Source organism: Dipteris shenzhenensis, chromosome 10 (assembly GCF_047967505.1).
Source record: "Dipteris shenzhenensis isolate YYH24624 ecotype China chromosome 10, Dip_SZ_1.0, whole genome shotgun sequence".
NCBI lineage: Eukaryota > Viridiplantae > Streptophyta > Polypodiopsida > Gleicheniales > Dipteridaceae > Dipteris > Dipteris shenzhenensis.
The window spans coordinates 2,806,114-2,825,640 of record NC_141605.1 but is presented as its reverse complement, the minus strand read 5'-3'; the positions used below and the strand labels follow the sequence as shown (position 1 = coordinate 2,825,640).

At 43.8% G+C, this 19,527-nt stretch overlaps 1 protein-coding gene across 1 annotated transcript in view; it reads left to right on the top strand.

The window, feature by feature from the left end:
* ATMIN7 (HOPM interactor 7) overlaps positions 1-19,527 on the top strand; it is a 134,339-nt gene that overhangs the window by 9,995 nt on the left and 104,817 nt on the right. The window contains exon 2 of the mRNA XM_087380309.1: positions 12,383-12,455. Within this exon, the coding sequence (XP_087236435.1) occupies positions 12,383-12,455 (73 nt within the window). The remainder of the gene's footprint in view (positions 1-12,382; positions 12,456-19,527) is intronic.

Genomic DNA, 19,527 nt, shown 5'->3' with positions numbered 1-19,527 from the left:
CACATCAGCAGCTAGAGAGGGATCTAAGCCTTGTATAAAACGCAGCAACTTCCCTTTCTCAGAAATATCCTGTACAAACAAAGAAAGTCTCCAAAAATGCTGCAAATACACCTGGACCGTACCTGTCTGTGACAGTGCATAGAATTCAGCAAGGTACTGTTCAAGGATCAGGGCCGAGATGAAGGTCGTGACCATAAGCTCCTTGAACTGTTTCCAGGTGGTAGGCTTCTGAGGTGACTCTCGCATGTAACGCCACCATGTATGTGCATAATCCTATAAATGCATGCCAACAAAAATGATCCTCTCCTCATCATTCTTAGGGTAGAAGCGGAAATAATCTTCAAGCTTCGTGAGCCACTCCTCCAACTCATTGGGAGTGTGAGTGTCACCCTTAAACTTATGCACAGAGATTTTATCTTTCACATCTTTGGCTGCGTTATTCCTATAGTGACTACCAACATACTCACGCTTGAAGCTCACATACTGTGAAAAGGGCATCTCATTACGAACATCCTCAGGCAAAGCCCTATATGAACGTAAGGCATTTGAAAGCATATCATCCATGTTTGCATGCTGCCCACTTCCAGCATCATGCTGGTTAGGAGAACCACTCCCCTGATGCATAAAGTGCGTCTGACTGAAAGCATTACCTCCCTGATACGCAGGCTGAGTTTGATTGAATGTATTAACAGGAGGGGTCATCGAAGCATGCAATCCCTATTGAGTCTGCTTGCCATAAACATCTCGGTGGGTGGGTGGCATAGAAAAAGGTTGAGAAGAGGACTGGCCCCTCTCCCAACTGCCCTGAAACCCAACACCCAATCCAGGCATGCTCGCCGTTGGCAAAAATGTGCCAATGGGCCGGCCCAAAATGGACGGCTCAGCCAATGAAATATGCGAGCCAAATGGAGGCCTGGAATCAATAAGAGAAGTGCTCGGCGGCACGGGCAAGGCATCACCAGAATCAACATAATCCCCATGCTGGGGTGCATGCATAGAACCAACATCATAAGTGCGACGGCCATCAGCCATAAATCCCCTGTGTGGCTCAAGAAAATCACCCTGGCTATCCGACTGATCCCCGTGCTGGGGTGCGGGCTGCTTACCCTTATCGTGCATACTGATGGCGGTAGTGATCTGTTGCCCAATGTTCTTAACCATCTGGGTGATAGCTGTATCGTGCATAGCCATAGCAGTGGTGAGCTGCTGCCCCAACTGCTGACCCATCTGCTGAAAAGCCCCCTGAAGCATCAAGGCCAATGCATCTAGAAATTGTGTGTCGGTAGGCATAGCATAAACTGGCTGTGAAGGAGATGCACCCTCTGTGACCGGCATCTGCTCCTGCTGAGCAACATCGTCACCGTGCTGAGACGACTCATCCGACCGGGGTGCACGCCTGGGTGCCATGAGTGACACGAGGAAAATGTGCCAAGTGTCGAAGGCTCGATGTAGAGGCTGGAGAGGTGTCAGTAGCAGTCGTTGAAGAGGTTCGAAGAAAGCTCGGTGAAGAGGCTGGAAATGGGGCTCAAAATGAGCCACGAAGGTGGCTAAGAAAGGCCCATAATAGGGTTGTAGGAGTACCCTAAAAGAGGGTTTTTTTTTTTTGGGAAGCTTAGGACAACTAAGACACCTAGGGTAGTTAGTACAGTTCTAGCCTAGACCTTTAGGACTGTTAGGACACTGTCTTAGACCAACCTAAGCCAACCTTTAACCTTAGTTAGTACTAAGCCAAACTGACTAAACCTAACCTTACCCAATCACTAACCTACCTAAACCCAGCCAAAGTAACCCAATCCACTAACTAGTGAGACCTAACCAGACCTAAACTAACCTAACCAACCAACCAATCCCAACCTTAGAGGCTGGGCGTGGATGGCAGCGCACAGGCGCAGCGCACGGAACGGGCGGCGAGACGAGTAGACGGGTGGCGCATGGGAGCGGACGGCAGTTGGGAAAATGTGTTGGATGGGATGCTCACGGAAAGTGCTGGACGGACGGAATGCAGGTCGGGATGTAGACGCACAGAATGAGGCTAGGCGTGACGAAACGGGCTGGACGAAACCTGGCTCTGATACCAATGTAGTGAAGGTGAATGGGGAAGTGAGAGAAAGCCACGGAAGGCAGGGGGAGATAGAGAAGGAATAGGGGAGGGAAGTAGAGAGAACAAGACTTGAAGTACACAAGTGATGAAGGAAGCAAGGAGAAGTGGATTAGACGTCAAATCAATAGCCCCTTACAATCCTTTTGGGTTGACTTATATAGTCCCCCACAGTTCCCACATTTCCCCTACTATTCTCCCATCTATTTCCCCCTTAAAATCCATCTTTTTCCCACCTTCATTACAGAAGTTTCATCCGGTATTGCAGAGATTGCATCTCTGTTACATGCCTTAGAGAAGAAAGGGGTCACCTTAAGATGGGGTTCCAAAGAAATTGCAGCTTTTGACCTACCGAAGGAGAAACTCTGCTCAGATCCTGTTATTATTTTAGCAGATCTTCGCAAACCCTTTGCTGTCCATGCAGATGCATGTGGGAACAGCGTAGGAGGGGTACTTATGCAGGATGGTAGAGTGGCGGCGTACGAGAGTCGAGTGCTCCAGCACGCTGAAATGAATTTTGGCATATATGAGAAGGAGATGTTGGCTGTTATCCATGCTCTTTCGACCTGGAAGCATTATCTTTTGGGTGCTGATTTTCATGTTCAGACCGATTACCAGTCATTGCGGTACTTTCTCACTCAAAGAAAGTTATCTGAGAAGCACATGAGGTGTGCAAATTTCCTTTCGATGTTTCATTTTTAGATTGTGCATGTGTCTGGAAAGAAGAATGTTGTTGCAGATGCACTCTCACGAAAGCCCCCACCCCAGATGCAGTGTCTTGTTAAGCCGCAAGTTTCAGCCGTGATCATTGCATGTCATGACGAGCTTGATGCCATGAAGGATCAATATGCCAATGATGCTGATTTTGGACGGATTTATGATCAATTGGTAACTTGGTTGATGGTTAGAGGCATGAGCACTATACTCTCAAAGAGGTTTTCTGATGATGCATGGCAGACTGTGTGTCACGAAACAGTCGAGGCCAAAAGTTTTGACAGAGAGTCATGCCCCACCTATGCGGGATACATAGGCATTGATGCCACCATCAAGTTGTGGAGCATTATTTCTTTTGGCCAGCATTGAGGAAGGTTGTTGAGGCATATGTCAGGACGTGTCTCCCCTGTCAGAAGGTGAAATATGCATAACATACAGAAGCTGGTTGGACTGCTGTAGCCTTTACTAATTCCCGATCGAGCCTGGCAAAGCATTGCCATGGATTTTATCTTTGATCTTCCTCGTACACCATCGGGACATGATGGGATGTGGACCATTATTTGCAGATTCAGCAAGCAGGCCCATTTTATTTCCGTACAGAAGAAGATTACAGCAGACCAGATGGCGATACTTTTTTTGTATCATGTGTTCAAACATCACGGGATGCCTCAATCAATTGTCAATGATCGAGACCTGCAGATGACAAGTCTTTTCTGGTGGGGTATCTTTTAGAATGTGGGTACCATGCTGAATTTTTCATCCTCTTTACATCTTGAATCTGATGGGCAGTCAGAAGAAGCCAACTCCACTTCCCTTGGTCTTCTCAAGTGCTATGTTTTGGATCAGTAATCGAAATGGGAGCAATTTCTGCCACTTGTTGAATTTGCATACAACAACACTGTATATTCATCCGCAAGAAAGCACCCTTCGAATTTGTGGCTGGAGAATGGAAGGTACCTCCCATTCTGCATACGAAAGAGAAGATTTTAAAAGCAGACATAGTTGTGGAAAGTCTAGATGTTGTGTATCAGAAGGTCAAAACAGCCCTCTAGTAAAGTCAGGAGAGTCACAAACGGGCAGCAGATAAGCATCGCGCGAGCTACTCTTGAAAGAGGGTGTTGCTGCGTTTCCAGAAAGTACGACTCAGGAAGATGAAAGGCAAGGACAAAGTGTACACAAAGCTGAAGATGAGGTACTATGGTCCTTTCCAGGTTTTTGAGCCCATACCAGAATATACATCACCTGTAGGATACAATAGGAGAGCTCGAGAGTCCATCCACATCAATGCATCCTCTGTGTCGAGTGTCACGAACACCCATCATGGAGACCTCACGACAGAAATACTGTCAGCAAGCAGCATCTCGGGTGAGACAATCGGTGTCACCAAGCGATCCCCAGATACATGAGCAATCTGAATCAAGGAAGGGGAGGTGCTACCCTCCTCTCGAGCACGAGGCAATGCTCTAGATCTCTGCTTTGCTAAACCTGTAGAAGCCTGCACCGCAGTGGGCTCAAGCTGAAATGCGTCCAGGTAGAGCTGCAAAATTTGAGGTGACTCAGCTAGATCACCCTCCCATCCACTTCACATCCAGTGTAGGATAGTTCCTGAACTTCAGCAAGTAGCGACGGGAAGCTCTACCTTTTACTTTTCTTTCCATGTGTGCCAAAATCTGTTCTCGAACCAAGATTTCATCCAACTCTTCAACCTCTGGCTGATCCTCATGAAGTAGGTCCGCATGCACATCGCGTTGGAAAGGCTTCAATAAACTCACACGAAAGGCATTGTGTATGGTCCAAGTGGCAGGTAGCTTCAGCCTGTAAGCTACATCATTATTTAATCTTCTCATAGACTGATTTTGAAGAGTGTAGATCCCTTATGTAAGAATATCTTTCTAAATACCACAATATAAGCACTAATTTATCCTAGAACTTGAGTGATGCAAGATCTCAAAAAGCTAGATCTTGTAAAATCTACGAGTCTTCAAGCAAACAAATCCTTCATCTTGGGTTGCAATTCCCCCTTCTATATCCTTATGAACAAAAACATAAAGAGCAACATTTTTTACCTTCAATATAAGAATCTAGCTTAAAGATGGATGCGAAGATGCGTATTTACTTTACTTTACTTTCACTGTAAGTTTTCAGTAGCAACCTGGGTAGTTTTCTGTTTAAAGAGGAGGGTGTGTCACGGGGATGTGAAAAGTGATGTAAAGTATCTTTGTAACTTGACCCACGCTTAACCCAGGGTTAACCATGGTTAAGTGTAGTGATGGTTTGGCCTTGAGTGACTAGCTAGAGGAAGTGCACAGTTCCTAGAAGTTCCTAGGGGCAAAGTCTAGTCTAGGTGCACTGCATCTAGGTCCTAGGGGCAAGGCATAGGTACTAGAGAGGGGTCTAAAAGTTGGGTCCAAGGACAACCAAAGTTGTCCTTGGTTAGGTGGGCTAGAGCTTTAATGAAGGGCCAAGTGTTATGCATGCGAATGCATGCCCTTCTACCACCTACAAAGTCCATGAGAGAATCCATTTCCTTTTTAGTAGTTGATATGAAGTTATTGTGCTCATGAGACAAATTGATGGTGGAAACTATTACACCTTTCCTCAATTTTCAGGGTACTATCTCCATTTATTAGGGATAATCTCTTTATATGCTTGAAGTTTTAATTTTTATTTTAATTTGAAAGATTTTCTTTTGATACTTTGATTAATGGCCTTGACAATGTGGTCAAAGGAATTTGTTTTGATACTTCTTATTGATGGCCTTGACCTGTTGGTCTAAGAACTTCCATGTGACATATTCTGACCAATTGGTTGAAGGACTCTTCCATGATTATAAAAACTTTCTTACCGTCCATTGGTTGGAGAGGTTTATTACTTCTATATACTTTTCAATTGCAAATTTAGATCCATGACTATGTGTAATGGGTATTGGTACGATCCATAAGAAATCACCATTTTATTTGGTGGATACTTCCAAGACCCATGCGTATCCATCCCAAAAGTTATGGGATGCGGACCTAAGTAATGAGTTTTTTTAAAAAATAAATAAATTTGACTCTAGCTATGGTAGTAGTCCGATCCATTCATTGTAATGGGAAGATTGCCGCCCTCACTTGGATTGTGTTGAACCTGCGGGATTGTGGTCAATGGGAAACACACACAGACACACACACACACATACTTACTGTTCTCCTTTTTCTTTTACATCCACTTAATTTCATAATTTTCCCTTTTCCTATTTTTTCTAATTCATTTTCCTTCTATCTCACAAGCACTCCCTAATTTTTTCATATTCCTCCTAATTGTTTTTTAATTTCTTTCTTAAAGCTCTAAGTTCTCTCTCTCTCTCTCTCTCTCTCTCCTCCCCTCCGCATCTTTAATGAATTTCCACTTGTGATTTAAAAAGGGCAATAGTATATGGCTGCATTTGGTTTACTTAAATATTGAAAATTGGTCTAATAATGTAGTAGGATAGATAGTTTGCTAGGACAAACACACACTTGTATATCTATTGTAAGATAACAAAAATATTGTGACTAATGGATAAACTTGATTTGTTTAGGTTTCAAGCTTGATTGTGGAACCAGGACTATAGGACCAGCTCCTTCCCTTGGTTGCTAGGCCTTATGCTTAGATTAGCATCAACTTATTTATTAAAAACAGTTCCATTTCCAACTTTTCCAAGTCCATTGTCAACTCTTCTCGTATCGTAGTAGTGGCAGCGTCTAATTTCCCACGAACCCAAGAGATGGTATGTTAAATAGAGTCATAATGTTTTGAGGTTTTGTTTTCAGCCGCAGTAGCCTCCTCTAATCTTGAAAGTAAGACATGCCTATGTTCAAGCACCTTCGTGTTCCAAACATAAATTACATTTTTTTCCTCCAAACTTAGCGTTTTGCCGAATGAACCACCCAACTCTGCTTTGACATGAGGTTCCTTTAGCTGAATCCATCCAGACCCCATCCCTCCTTAGTAAAAGCCATATAGGCTGAAATATGACTTTTCATTATGGAATTAATGGCAGAATCCGGTACAAGTGGGACAGATTCCCCTTTCAATTTTGCGTCAATTACATGGGTCTTCCCTTTATGACAAACTGCAATTTTTCTCTTTTTGGCTTCTATCACTGCTTCCAAGCGGTGCATCCATGGAATTCCCAGCAAAACATCACAATCGGAGAGAGGCACGATATAGAAGTCTTCGCTGTCCACCAAAGACTGAATATGCAAGCGAAGCTTTCCTATAATAGGAGTGACAGGAGTGCTAAACTCTGGATTTGCCATGTTGGCTTCACAACTTGGCCCCATCTCATCTGCATGGATCCCCAATCTGGCTGCCATATCTGGAGAGATAAAATTGGTCTTCGCGCCTGGATCAAAGAAGATGAGGGTTGTTTGATCCCGAATCTTACCCCAAGCCCTGCACAACTCTGTTTCTTCACCCTGAGGTTGTTCACTGATTACATCTGGCATTCAACTAGCAATGGTCTTTGATTCTTTCCCTTCTGATCACTCTTATCTGCATCAGCCTTCTCCTCTTTCCACTTTTGGGCAATCCCTGGATATGTGTCCTGGTTCTTGCATTTAAAGCACTTCAATTTCCTCATACCAGAACTTCAGCTCTTCCGCAGAGAAATAAGCAGCTGCCTTCTTATTCTTTTTCTGCCATCCCACAACAAACACAGCTTTTTGGCAGTGAGCCTTCTTCTCTATTTTGAAAGGATGAGACCCAAACTTCTTCTCTGTGCTATCCTTCTTGACTTCGTGCTCCTGACTTCCCTTGAATCTAGAAGTGTCTCCTTGCATCAATGCATAGTGCTAGCATTTTGAATCAATTGAGACATGTTAGAAACCTTCGTTTTCATACATTAGTCTCTAAGCTCCTTTGGTAAGCCATAACAATACTTCTCCACCTACTCCGAGAAAGGGACATGCCGATAGGAGCTTACAAGCAACAAAGACGCCCAAAATTTACTATTGTACTCTTCGAGATCTCGGCAGCTGTTTGAATTCAGCTCATGCCAGGCAGTCATAATGTCAACCTCAAAAGTCGTAGTAATGCAGCTGAGAACACTTGTTCGAAGCCTACCCAAGTAGTAGGTGTAGTGTTCTACATAAGCATAGTGGTCCACCACTGAAGAGCATTACCCTTCAGAAAATTTGCAGCCCCGACTTATCTTAGATGACTCAAGAAAATTTCCTCTAGTCTATGTTGCATCAAACTGCTGGAGAAAAGTCAAAGCCTTGAGTTTATCCTGAGTACCATTAAATGTCTCGAATTTGACCGCAGCTTCAACTTCTTTATAGTCTTTCACTTTCCCCTTCGGTGCCAAATTATTGTTTGACCAAAAAGAACAGCAGCTCTCACACTATCTCCAGCACCAACACCATGAGGCAAAGCTGTATTATTCAGAACAGCTCCTGAATTTTGCATATTTGGCATTACCATATTCCATGCTATTGCATTAGGCATTCCTGTTTGCATCCTTGGGTTGCACCAACATTTGCATACATTAAATTTTGTCCCATGGGCTGCATAATAGGATCAAACCCCACCATCTGACTTGCAGGCATACCAGCAAATTGTGCTTGAGGGCTGACCATAGCCTGAAAAACTGATCCTCTGCCAAAATAACCCTGTTGCACAGGGAGTGCAATAATTCCTTGCTGTCCGGAAACTATAGACTGAAAATCATTACCTTGATTCGGTCCCGGAATAACATTAGATTGCTGCAAACCATAGGGGTTTTGTGGGGGCTGATCCTGGAAATTCACATGCGGCCTCTTGTTGACTTCGAACTCCTTATCCGCATCATCGGCCTTCCTTTTCTTTGGCTGCGTTTCAGAGTTCAGAATCTTCGGAAGACGAGGGTCCTATGACAATTGAGAAAAAGCAATGATAAAGCTCTGCAATTGTGCCTTGAATAAATCCATGTCCTCCTCATCAGTATTGTCAACCTGCTGCTCAGCATGTTGCTGGGACCCCTCTCTCACGCCCTAATCATCAATAGGGGTCTGCGACATCCTCTCTTCGTCTTTGTGTTTTGTGAGTTAGAGATCTTTCCTTGTGAGACATATTTGTTGGACTGCATGCTGTATGCTTTGCCTAGTTTGTTGGACTTGCACCAAGCCAACCACAGGCTCACCTCTTGAAGAAGTTAGGTGGATCTTGGCAATGGAACCATGAAGCCAACCTTCATTAATCAAAGGGTTGTAGGATCCCACTTTAATCACAACATACACAGTAAATACTCAAATTATCAATCACCACAGATTAAATCACAGGGAGCTAGTGCACTTCTACCAAAAAACAAAGACACCGATTGTCCCCAAGCACTCGTATTTCTTTAATATTCATATAAAGACAAGAGGATGATTACAACGTCTCCTGAAAGCTGCACCATAGGTAAACCACTACCCATAGACTTCCAATATCTTGCACACCCTACAATTCCTGCTCGACTTTACATGGCGAATATGCATCCAATCACTAGGCAATCACGCATCTTTCCTTTCGACTATGCGTGCAATAAATCCCAAAGGCATAAACTTTCTCTCTGTCCTCTGCACCTACACAACCAAGTGCCCAACCAGCCAAGCACAGCTAAAGAGTTGCAGAAAAGACAAGGACAGCCAAACTTTGGCACAACCAACCAAGGAAACCTTTCCAAAACAGTTCGTCCCAATCTGTAGCCACCTCGGCTCGTGCCTAACAACATAAATCAGCCTTTCCTTGCTTGGAAACAATACCAAACTCTATAACCAGCCCACAGCCAATCTGAGAACGGCAAAAGCCAATATTTCTTATATTTTGGATGATAATAAAAGACACTTGGTAGTCCATGAAAAGATTTGTATGAATATTGAAGCCTCAAGCCATCAAGAAATTCCAAGAAGCTATCAGTCGTTTCACAAAAGCAACCCAGCGTTGAATCTTAGAAAAAATGTTTTTGAAGCAATCAAATATTGATACCAAGAAATGATGCTACAAAGAGGGTGTAAAGTGTTAAAGCTATAAATCCAAGATTGCAATGACAAGCATGGAAATAAAAAAGCATTGAACCATACTTCAACAAAGTATTTGTTAAAATAGTTGTTCACGAGCTCAACAATATGATAAAGAAATCATTCAAGAAAGCTATCGAATAACAATTCCACCGGCAATAACCAGCCTTCCTCTACGTGGAATCCTCAGACAACTAGTTGTTTGGTCTGGAAAACCCTGAATCCAGCGAGGAACTGATGAATCAACCCTGGAACAGCCCGAAAGCAACGCAGAACAGTTCACCCCACCTAGAAAAGGCCCAAAATCAGCAGCAGCTGATAGAAATCAGCCAGAAATCAAATTGTCTTGCTTCTTGCAGCCTGCTTGCAAACTGGAAAGTAGCAAAAAACGAACTGATCTGGAGGCTCTTGGCCCAAAAACAAATTTAAAACGAGCTTCTGGCAGCCCTGGCAACCCACCAACAGCACACAGATTGCCTTGGTAGTCAGAAATCAGCAAGGTGATGTGATAGAATAGCCCTGGAGCACTTTCCCAACCTATGACTTGCCTCTCACTCTTCTTTTGTGGTCCAAAAAACAGCCCTGAAAGCAAATTTCGACTTTTCTGCTTTCCTTTTGGCCTCCTGCATGCCAAGCAGGTGTCCTGTGAGTCTCGTGCCAAAAATAGTATTTTTTAATTGCACCACTCTTTTGCCCCTTTGTTGTTTACACAAGTCCTAGGAATTAATTGCCTAATTTCCAAGGGCCCGCTAGGAATTTGAATTCCCTAAGTCGCGCACATGTGACGAGACTTCTACGCACCATACGCCCAAGGCAATCACACGTAAGTTACAGGAGTCGCAAATAAAAATTTTCATAAATTCATGTCCTCGTGACATCACGCTAGGTAGTCATGATGTCAACCTCAAAGGTGGTGGTAAGGCACGCATCTAAAAACACTTGTTTAAAGCCTACCCAAATAGTAGGTGCGGTGTTGTACATGAGCATAGCGGTCCACCACTCGAGAGCTCTGGATCCGGTGGGCTACGTCAAGGGTGATGCCTCGCCTCTGGCGGTGGCCTCTAAGAAGGGTTGATAGACCGAACCTTGATCGTGTGTGCTCTGGTCCCTATCCGTGTTGCACGTGGAGTGTGTCCCTTGTCTGGCAGCATCATGGTGGACTCTCCTACTGCTAATCCATGATGCTCTCTTCTCCTCAAGCTCCTCTCCCTCAGTCTCACTGGCAGCTGACTCAGATGCATAGAAGTCTGTAACAAAAGTTTGTGACCTGTTGATATTGGTGACCTTTGGCATCAGTCTCTGCTGCTCTCTGATCTGTTGCATCAATGTGTCTCTCTGTCAATGCATCTAAATCATGTAGAGACCAACACAGACCTGATCGTGAAAATGGATCAGCCGTGTAAGTGGACCAAAGCCATCCTTGAAAGAGAGAGAGATACATTAATGTTTGGAGAAGGCCAAGGAGGACCTATGCGCTAAGCCAAGGATGCCTATGAGATTTGTTAGGGGATCTAGAGTTGTCTAGCACACCCTTGAGAGCCTAATGTCGAAGCTGTAAATAGCAGCACACACCATGTGTTAGGGTGGAACGTGTTAAAAAATCTACTGCTGTCGCCCACTATGCTGCATAGGGCACACTTGGTGGTGTCAATAGAAGTGTTATCAATGGACATCCCTATAGCTGTCCTCAATGGTAGGGGTTTTATGTGCAAAAAGACCAGCTTGTGTTGTGGTTCTTGGGTCTAAAGGAAAGGCGCATTGCTTTCCGTCACATAGTTTAGACTGCCTTGCATCGGTGGGTACTGTTTGTCTCCTTGTCACTCACATAAACCATCTTGGGCATGTTGACACTTAATTAATTGTGACTTTTGCATGCTTCAGGCTGCATCATCATGTTTGATGTAATGGATTTGGAGGGGTATGAGTAGGACTGAGCATAGCATCCCCTATTATTTGCTTTGAAGGATTCAATAAATCTTTGGGGCTTTTAGTTGGTGGAGCAATGGCGTGGGTGTATAGACGAGAAGGCTGATGTGATGTTTGAATGCTTTCTCAAAGAAGGGTTGGGTCTATCTTTGAATAGTTTTGGTAGAGTGTTACAAGGAGTTGTAGAATACCATATGAATACGATCTATTAAGTCTAAATTCAGTAAGAAGTTTGGTGTTTTGGAAAATGGATCTTAGTTATAGGCCCAAGATGGAAGCTAGTTTTCTATAGCTGGTAGTAGCCTCCTACATTAAAAGATTTCCTAATTATTTCTCAGGTTAGTTTTGTGGACGCTTAAAAACATTCTCTCTCCCTATTCTTTTTCTATCTTTTTCTCTCCCTTTTAAGCCACCGTTTTAATTCATTAGCCTCTCTTAAAGCTTACAATTGATAGAACTGAGTATGAGCAGATCATGTAGTCTCATCACCTTTAGCAGATCATGTAGTCTCATCACCTTTAAATAGGGCTCTTTGATTTAAGAAGGCAGTTTTACATTCATAAGAAGAATTGTTGTGCATTATCCCTTCGTGAATATGGAGATTTGAGTTAACGTTGGTTTACATTGAGCTCCACACATGCAGAGAGATCGAAGAGCCTCGAATACCCTTCGTCACCATTATCGTCAACTGTGCACACCAAAACAGATGATGAAATGTAAGAATCTATTCCGCTACCATTTGTTGATATTCTATGATTGACATGCATTAAACTTAGTCATGCATTTATGTGTGCTACTTTTTTGTTTTTGGGAGTTGGGTTTTGCTATAAAACTACATACAGTTTCTCTTGGTATCACTTTTATTTGCGCCCCCTGTGCCCGGCCCCCCCCCCCTCTCTCTTTTTCATCCTGTTCCCCACCCTCGTCTCGGCTGCAAGTCAAACACCAAAGGCATGCATGAGAGGTGATAAGTGCCAATTAATATGTAAAGCAATTATTTAAACAAGAGTGACAAGCATGAAGGTGATAAATGCCAATAAATATGAAAGTAATTATTTTAGACGAGATTGACAAGCATGACAAACATGGGTGAAACATCTAAGACACTGATATTGTGAGAAATGGAGATGGTGGAGAGAGCCAAAATGGAGTGAATTGGAGTTGCAAGAATGAAGTACTGTGTACAAAGGAATTGTCAACATGTCAAATTCCTAAAACCCTAGGTAACCCTAGAGTGAGTTAAATCACTAATTGTGGCTAGGGGGAAATCCTTAGAAGGAAAAAGTGCCCCTAACTCTCTTAACTACTTAATACACTGGCTGCTGCCTTAAATATTACAATATTTGCAACATCCTCCTGCAGTGAACATTGTCTTGGTGTACAAGGAATGATCTCAATCACCAAATGGAAGTAATCCCAAAGCTTTGAGGTAAGCTTCAAACTTTTATCTAAATAGAGAAGATGTGCAAAGTTCTGATGTTTAGGACAACAGATCAACCTGATCTTTTCTGCATGCAATCTCTCGCTGACATGATGATAGAGGACCCCAATGTGGTTTGTGCATGCATGAAACACATGATTCCGCTCCACCGCAATAGCACTGTGACTATCAGTGAGCTGCAAACCACTACGAAGATCTTCCATCAATCTCCGGAGCCATACAGACTCAATCGTAGTTTTGAAGGCTGCCCTATACTCAGTTTCACAAGATGATGTTGCCACAATGGATTGTTGCTTGCTCAACCAAGAAATGCATGATCTGCCGATTAAGAAGCAATTTCCTCTGGTGGAATGTCTGGTTTCGTACTCCCCAGCTCAATCTGAATCACTGAAAGCATGCAACTTAGAGCCACACCCCCAGCATAGAACAGATCAAGAGATTGAGTTGCGTGCAAGTATCTGAGAAGACACTTTACAGCACACCAATGCTGTGTATTTGGGAACCGAATGCCCAAATGCTAGTGTAAAAGCCCCAAACGAGACATCTCTAATGAACATTCACCATCATTATTGCTTTCTTCAAATTTCTCTTTATTTGTGCCGTCGAGCAACATATCATCCACATATAGGATGATAATCAACAAATTCTTTTTGTCCTTTTGACATAAGGTACTCTCTTTTTTTTTTCTATTTTATTTTTTTTGTATAATTTTGGTCTTTAGAACAAAAAAAATCTGAATTTGTATGATTGAAATATTCTAGTCATACAAGGTATATAAACAGTACTCTCAGTTGGACTATTCTTGTAGACCCTGATTGGTAAAAAATGTATTGATTTTCTCTTACCAGATAGCAGTTTATGCTTGGGTCTGATGAGAACATGAGCGTAGCTTTACTTTCTAAGTTATTTTTATTTTGGTTTTTCCTATTTACTCATAATTTTGTTTAAAGGCACTTACAAACTCCCTTTTTGCCTTTGTTCTTTCAAAATTTCCTTTGTTATTTCGCTTGTTTTATAAAGAATTTAATTCGTAAGATTAGATATGTTCTAGTCTTATGATAGTATATAGAATTTTCTCATACCAAGCCCGTGGGGCTTGTTTCAGCCCATAAAGTGCCTTTGAAGTCTGCATTCTTTATGTTCCGGGCCAGGCATCTGAAAACCAGCAGGCCGACTCGCATACACCTCTTCTTGCAAGCCCCATTGAGAAAGGTTGTTTTTGATATCAACTGATATACTTTCCACCCAAAATGAGAAGCCAATGAAACAACACACCTAATGGTGGTCATCTTGGAAATTGGTGCAAAGTTTTCGTTCTAGTCTAACCCCTCTTGCTGAGAATATTCCGTGGTGACCAACCTTGCTTTATAATTGTCCATGGTACCATCGTATTTTCTTCGATCTTGTATACCCACTTTGTCCCAATAGCTTTCTTCTGTATTGGCAAATCCATCAGCTCCCATGTATTGCTCTTCATAATAGAATCAAATTCTAATTGCATGGCCCTCATCCGATGCTTGGTGTCTTGAGCATCCTCAAAACTGCTTGGTTTATCTATATCATTAGTGAACTCACCCAAGGTGAATCAGCAAAGTCTTGATCCACCCGTCCCTCATTAACCAACCCTTGTCCGAGGATTACCAAAAGGCGAGCGACAAAAAGCGAGCGAGCCAAAAAAAGCAAGTAATAAAAAACAATAAAAGATTTATAAATCCCCCATTTCAGTAGCAAAAAATAATAACTTATTCAAAAGTCCATATGTTTCCTCAATGCTAGAAGGTTAAATATGCATATAACTTTCTGAGCCACTAACACTAATTTCACATCATCCATGAGATAGTTTGTATGTTCAATTTCCAATTCATTGTTTGTATTAAAGACAAACCCTACAGTAACCGCAATCAAGTTCTCTCTTTCCACTAGAGTAATTGAGATCATCAATGCAACCTTCCACACAGGTGGGGTGTTTCCAAGGACTCCTTGCATGGATTAGTCTAGATTCCATGCATATGTAAATGCTTAGCTTTTTTAACTCTGTTCACTCTTGGAATGAAACCCATGTTTCTTTGTTATTGAAAAATATCCTTCCTCAATGATTTATTCTTACCTCCCACTAATCTAACCAATGCAACAAATTAACCACAAATTCATATTTTGTTGCATTAAATTTTACTAGATGGTGCACAAAGACATGATAATCATCTAAAGTACGCCTTGCCATTTGATTTGATATGTAACATGACCCTATTTGGACTTGTAAATCAAAAGATACAAGGATGTGAAAATGTCCTCTTTTGGACCAAAACAGGGAGCGCGTTAAACGAGCTCCCTGTTTTGGCCCAAAAGAGGACATTTTCACATCCCTGTATTTTTGCAAGATGTTACATATCAAATCAAATGACAAGGCATGATTTAGATCAATATCATGCCTTTTTGCACTATCTAAAAAAATTGTGTGCATCAGAATATGAATTTTGTGAAATTTTGTCCAATTTTTTGCACCAAGTTTAAAGCAAGGTTTCCCATAATGGGGAGTGAGAAGACACTGTCTATTTTGGCAAAAAAAAAACCAAAATTTAAAATCCTCTACCTTTTAATTGCACTCTGGGGATCACTCTTCATAAACCCATAAAGCATGTGCAAGCAAGCATGTATTAAAAATTACCCCCATTCTTGCAATTTACATTTTGTCATGTAAATGGTTGAACCCATGTATGTGTTTACATTTTAAAATATCTACATATATAAATTACATTAAGTTGCTATTTTATAAATTCCCTCATGCACACAAACAACATGTAAGTCCCCCCACTAAAAAATACTCCTCAATGCACAAAAGTGGTATGTTACATGTTTATGAGTGACCCCTCAGGATAATTGCCAAACCCAAATGGGGTCATGTTACAATAGTCCTTAACTTTAGACTACTCAATTTCAAGAAATGTGACACATAACCACTCTTTTGAATACTTTATACTTCAAGCAATTATTTTATAAAAAACTTAGATTCTTTCTTTGCTTGCTTGATTTTCCAATCACTTCAACTAATTGTCACTCGCTTTTTCTTGTTCGCTCTATTGACTGCCTCCCCTTGTCCTACTGGAGAGAGGGGCTGAAAGTCTGTTGTCCTGCAGAGTTCGCAACAGCCATCTAGGGACTGTTCTACAGAAGTAGCCTGTCCTTTTTGACAACTTCGTGCACATCCTCGTGTGAGTTACGCTGATGGAGAACCTAATTTGAAGCATCCAAACACTGGTTTGCATCAGCATGTGTAGGCAGAATATTCTGATTTTCTTTTGGCTGCTTCAAATGCCATTGTAGCAACCCTTCAAACACATCCTGAGCACCTGTATGCAACTGGCTATCAAACTCAGTCATGGCCTGATCTAGGTTTTATGCAAAATCACATGTCTACTAACAAAAATCCTTCTTGGTCTAAGGATCGTAAAGATGACAAGCCTTGCTCTTACTGCTATAGCCAACAAAAATGCATTTAATTGCCTTATCTTCTAGCTTGTTTCTCAACTGACTAGGCATATGTGGATAGGATACATAGCCAAACACCTGATATACGCATGAACATCTGGGAAAAATTCTACGAAGGTAACAAAATACAAATGCTTTCCTCATCCGACCATATACCTCACTATGTATGAGGTGCATGTTCCTCTCATCCATTCTTACCTCAACTTAATCTTTTTTTTTTTGGGGGGGGGGGGGGGGGGCAAAGAAAGGAACCTTCTATTAATGCTTGAAAGACTTCATACAAAACAACAGCCCCCCGAAGGTACTGAGTATGGAAAAAATTGGAAAAGGCTGAAAGAAGAAAAAACCAGCTTGTTCTAGAGAAACCGGCTCACTGCCTAGGGGATCTCTGATACTGGGGCTAACAGGTAGGTGGGGGGACTATACAACCAGCGAATCTCTTGCGAAGTGAATATGTAAAAAAATCCTGCTGGCCAAGCCTCGTAGAAATGAGTGCGCCTCGCGACAGTCACCCTAGAGCGTGGGGTCCCACGCTCCTTGATATTCTGCCGGATGACGACCAAGGTAGCCGAGGGTGCAATTGGATGCTAACCCATCACCAGATTGCAGCGAGCAACCCAAATGTTCCACACCGTGATATTGGCTACTACCTCCCTTACGCTGACCTACGGAGAAGAATGAGGAGCGAGGCTATCAAGAGGGACCGCCTCATGGAGCTCTATCCTCTAAATGCTCTGCCCCTGTATCCGGTAATCTGGGGAGACCTCATCAATCTGAAATGCGCGTCCTCCCTTAGTCAACCAGGCCACCATCCCCCAATTGTAGTCCCTCTGAAGGCTCTGCATCCGTGTCAGAATCTTGAGGGCTCCCATCCAAATCCTCGCCGCGCTGCGACAGCTCCAAAGGCAGTGAGGGATCGTCTCTAGAAAACCAGCAGAGCAACAATGACATTGCCCCTCCACCCGCATCTGCTTCAACCACGGGCCGATGGGTGCTTCTGTGGGTGGCCAGCCAGAAGAAGTAGGATATCTTCCTCGACTGCAAACTGGACCATAACCGCGTCCAAAACCTGGAACAGACCTCTCGGGGCACTCTCTGGGCCACCTAATGCCTCTCCCTCGAAGGGGTCCAAAACGAAGAGTCCATCTGAAGCCTCCTGCCAATTCGTGTGGTGTAGGAAAAGAAGGGCACCTCGTCCACCTGCTTGGCAAGACCGCTCTTGGAGGGCCATAACCGCTCTCCTAGATCCCACTGTACCTCTCTCAAGGGCCTACCCTCCCAAAGCCACTTCTCCCCAAACGCCCCACCACTCTGATCATGTGCCAATGGATCCCATTCAGACTCCCATCCATCTTTGGGTCTCTCTCAGTGAGTGCCTGGAGTAGGCCTCCAGGTCCTACATGGGAAAAACCGGGCTGCGTGCCTCCTCGCTGCATCATCATCCTCAAGGGACACCAGTCCGAGAAAACTGACCCAACCATCTGCTGTCCATCCACACGCGAAGTCCTTCCCACTAGGACTCAGGGATGACTAGGTTAATCCCTCTCATTCGCCGCTGCCCTGTCCCTCGCAAATGCGCTAAGGCGCCAAGCCTCGCCTCTACCTCCATGGGTAATCTGCTCCATCTGCCCAAGGAGCTAGCCGGTCCACTGTCCCACTGTGCCCACTCAATGTGAGTCCGCTGTCCGAGCATACGCCCATCTTGATCCTTGATCTTCGGGCTCCAAACAAGGGGTTGACGCTCGAACTCCTCTGCATCAGGACTGAGCACGAACGAGGCCCCTTGCTAATCTCTGCTAAACCCTATGGAGGCTCTTCATCAAGGAGGAACCCTTCCCCGTAAGGGGGGCCTCTGAGAAGATCCATTTGTGTGAACGCTGTCACTGTCCCCAGTGCGTGGGGTGTTCTTGAGAAACCCTCGCTGTAAGAGGAGCTTCCAAGGCTCTGCACCTGGGGTGAGGCCGCACACAACCAACTTGCCCAAGAGGGCTTAACTCTGCATCTCTGGATCAATGATACCCAAGCCTCCCAATGCCTGCAACATGATCACTATCTGCCAAGTGACCCGGGCTCTAGTATTCCTTGTGCCATCTGATCTTGCCCAAAGGAAGTTTCAACCATTGGAGCTGCCCAATGCACCCTCTGTGAAAACACCAGCAAGAGGTGATATACTAGGCCATGGCAAGGACCTAGTTTGCCACTAAGGCACAGCCTGCTAGGGAGAGTTGGGCCGAGCTTCAGTAGAGAAGCTTGCGTCGAACACTCTCGAGGACCAGGGCGTTATGTTGATCTCTTGTAATATTAATACCCACCTGGCATCTGAGGTATCTCGCTGTCTGGCCCCGTGGTATCCAGTGGAAGCCAAAGTCGCTCGCTCCCCCACTCTCGAATCTCCTGTGTCTCCTCAAAGCCTGTGAAGAAACCTATGGATTTTGTCCAGTTGATCCGCGCACCTGAGGCCTCACAGTAGATAGCTAGGGCTCTCCTGACTCTCTCCAAACTCGATGTGGTGCCCTCTACGTACAAGGCCGTGTCATCTGCAAACTTAGAGTCTAGTAGCTCCTCCTCCTATCTGATGGGGAGCCTCAACCCTGTGAGGCCCGCCACCTGTGATCTCAAGTAGTAGCCCAAAGCCTCCGTCACAAATAAGAGAGGAAGGGAGCGAGGCGGCAGCCCTAGCGGACTGAGCGAGAGAGAGGAAATGCCTCGCCTGTGTGTCCCGTGATAAGCATTTGACTAGAGCTCCCCGCATAAAGCACAGAAACTCCTCTAATCCATCTGTCTGAGAAACCCACTATTCGCATGGTACCCTCCAAGAAAGACCACACCACCCTGTCGTAAGCCGTCTCAAAATCCAAGAG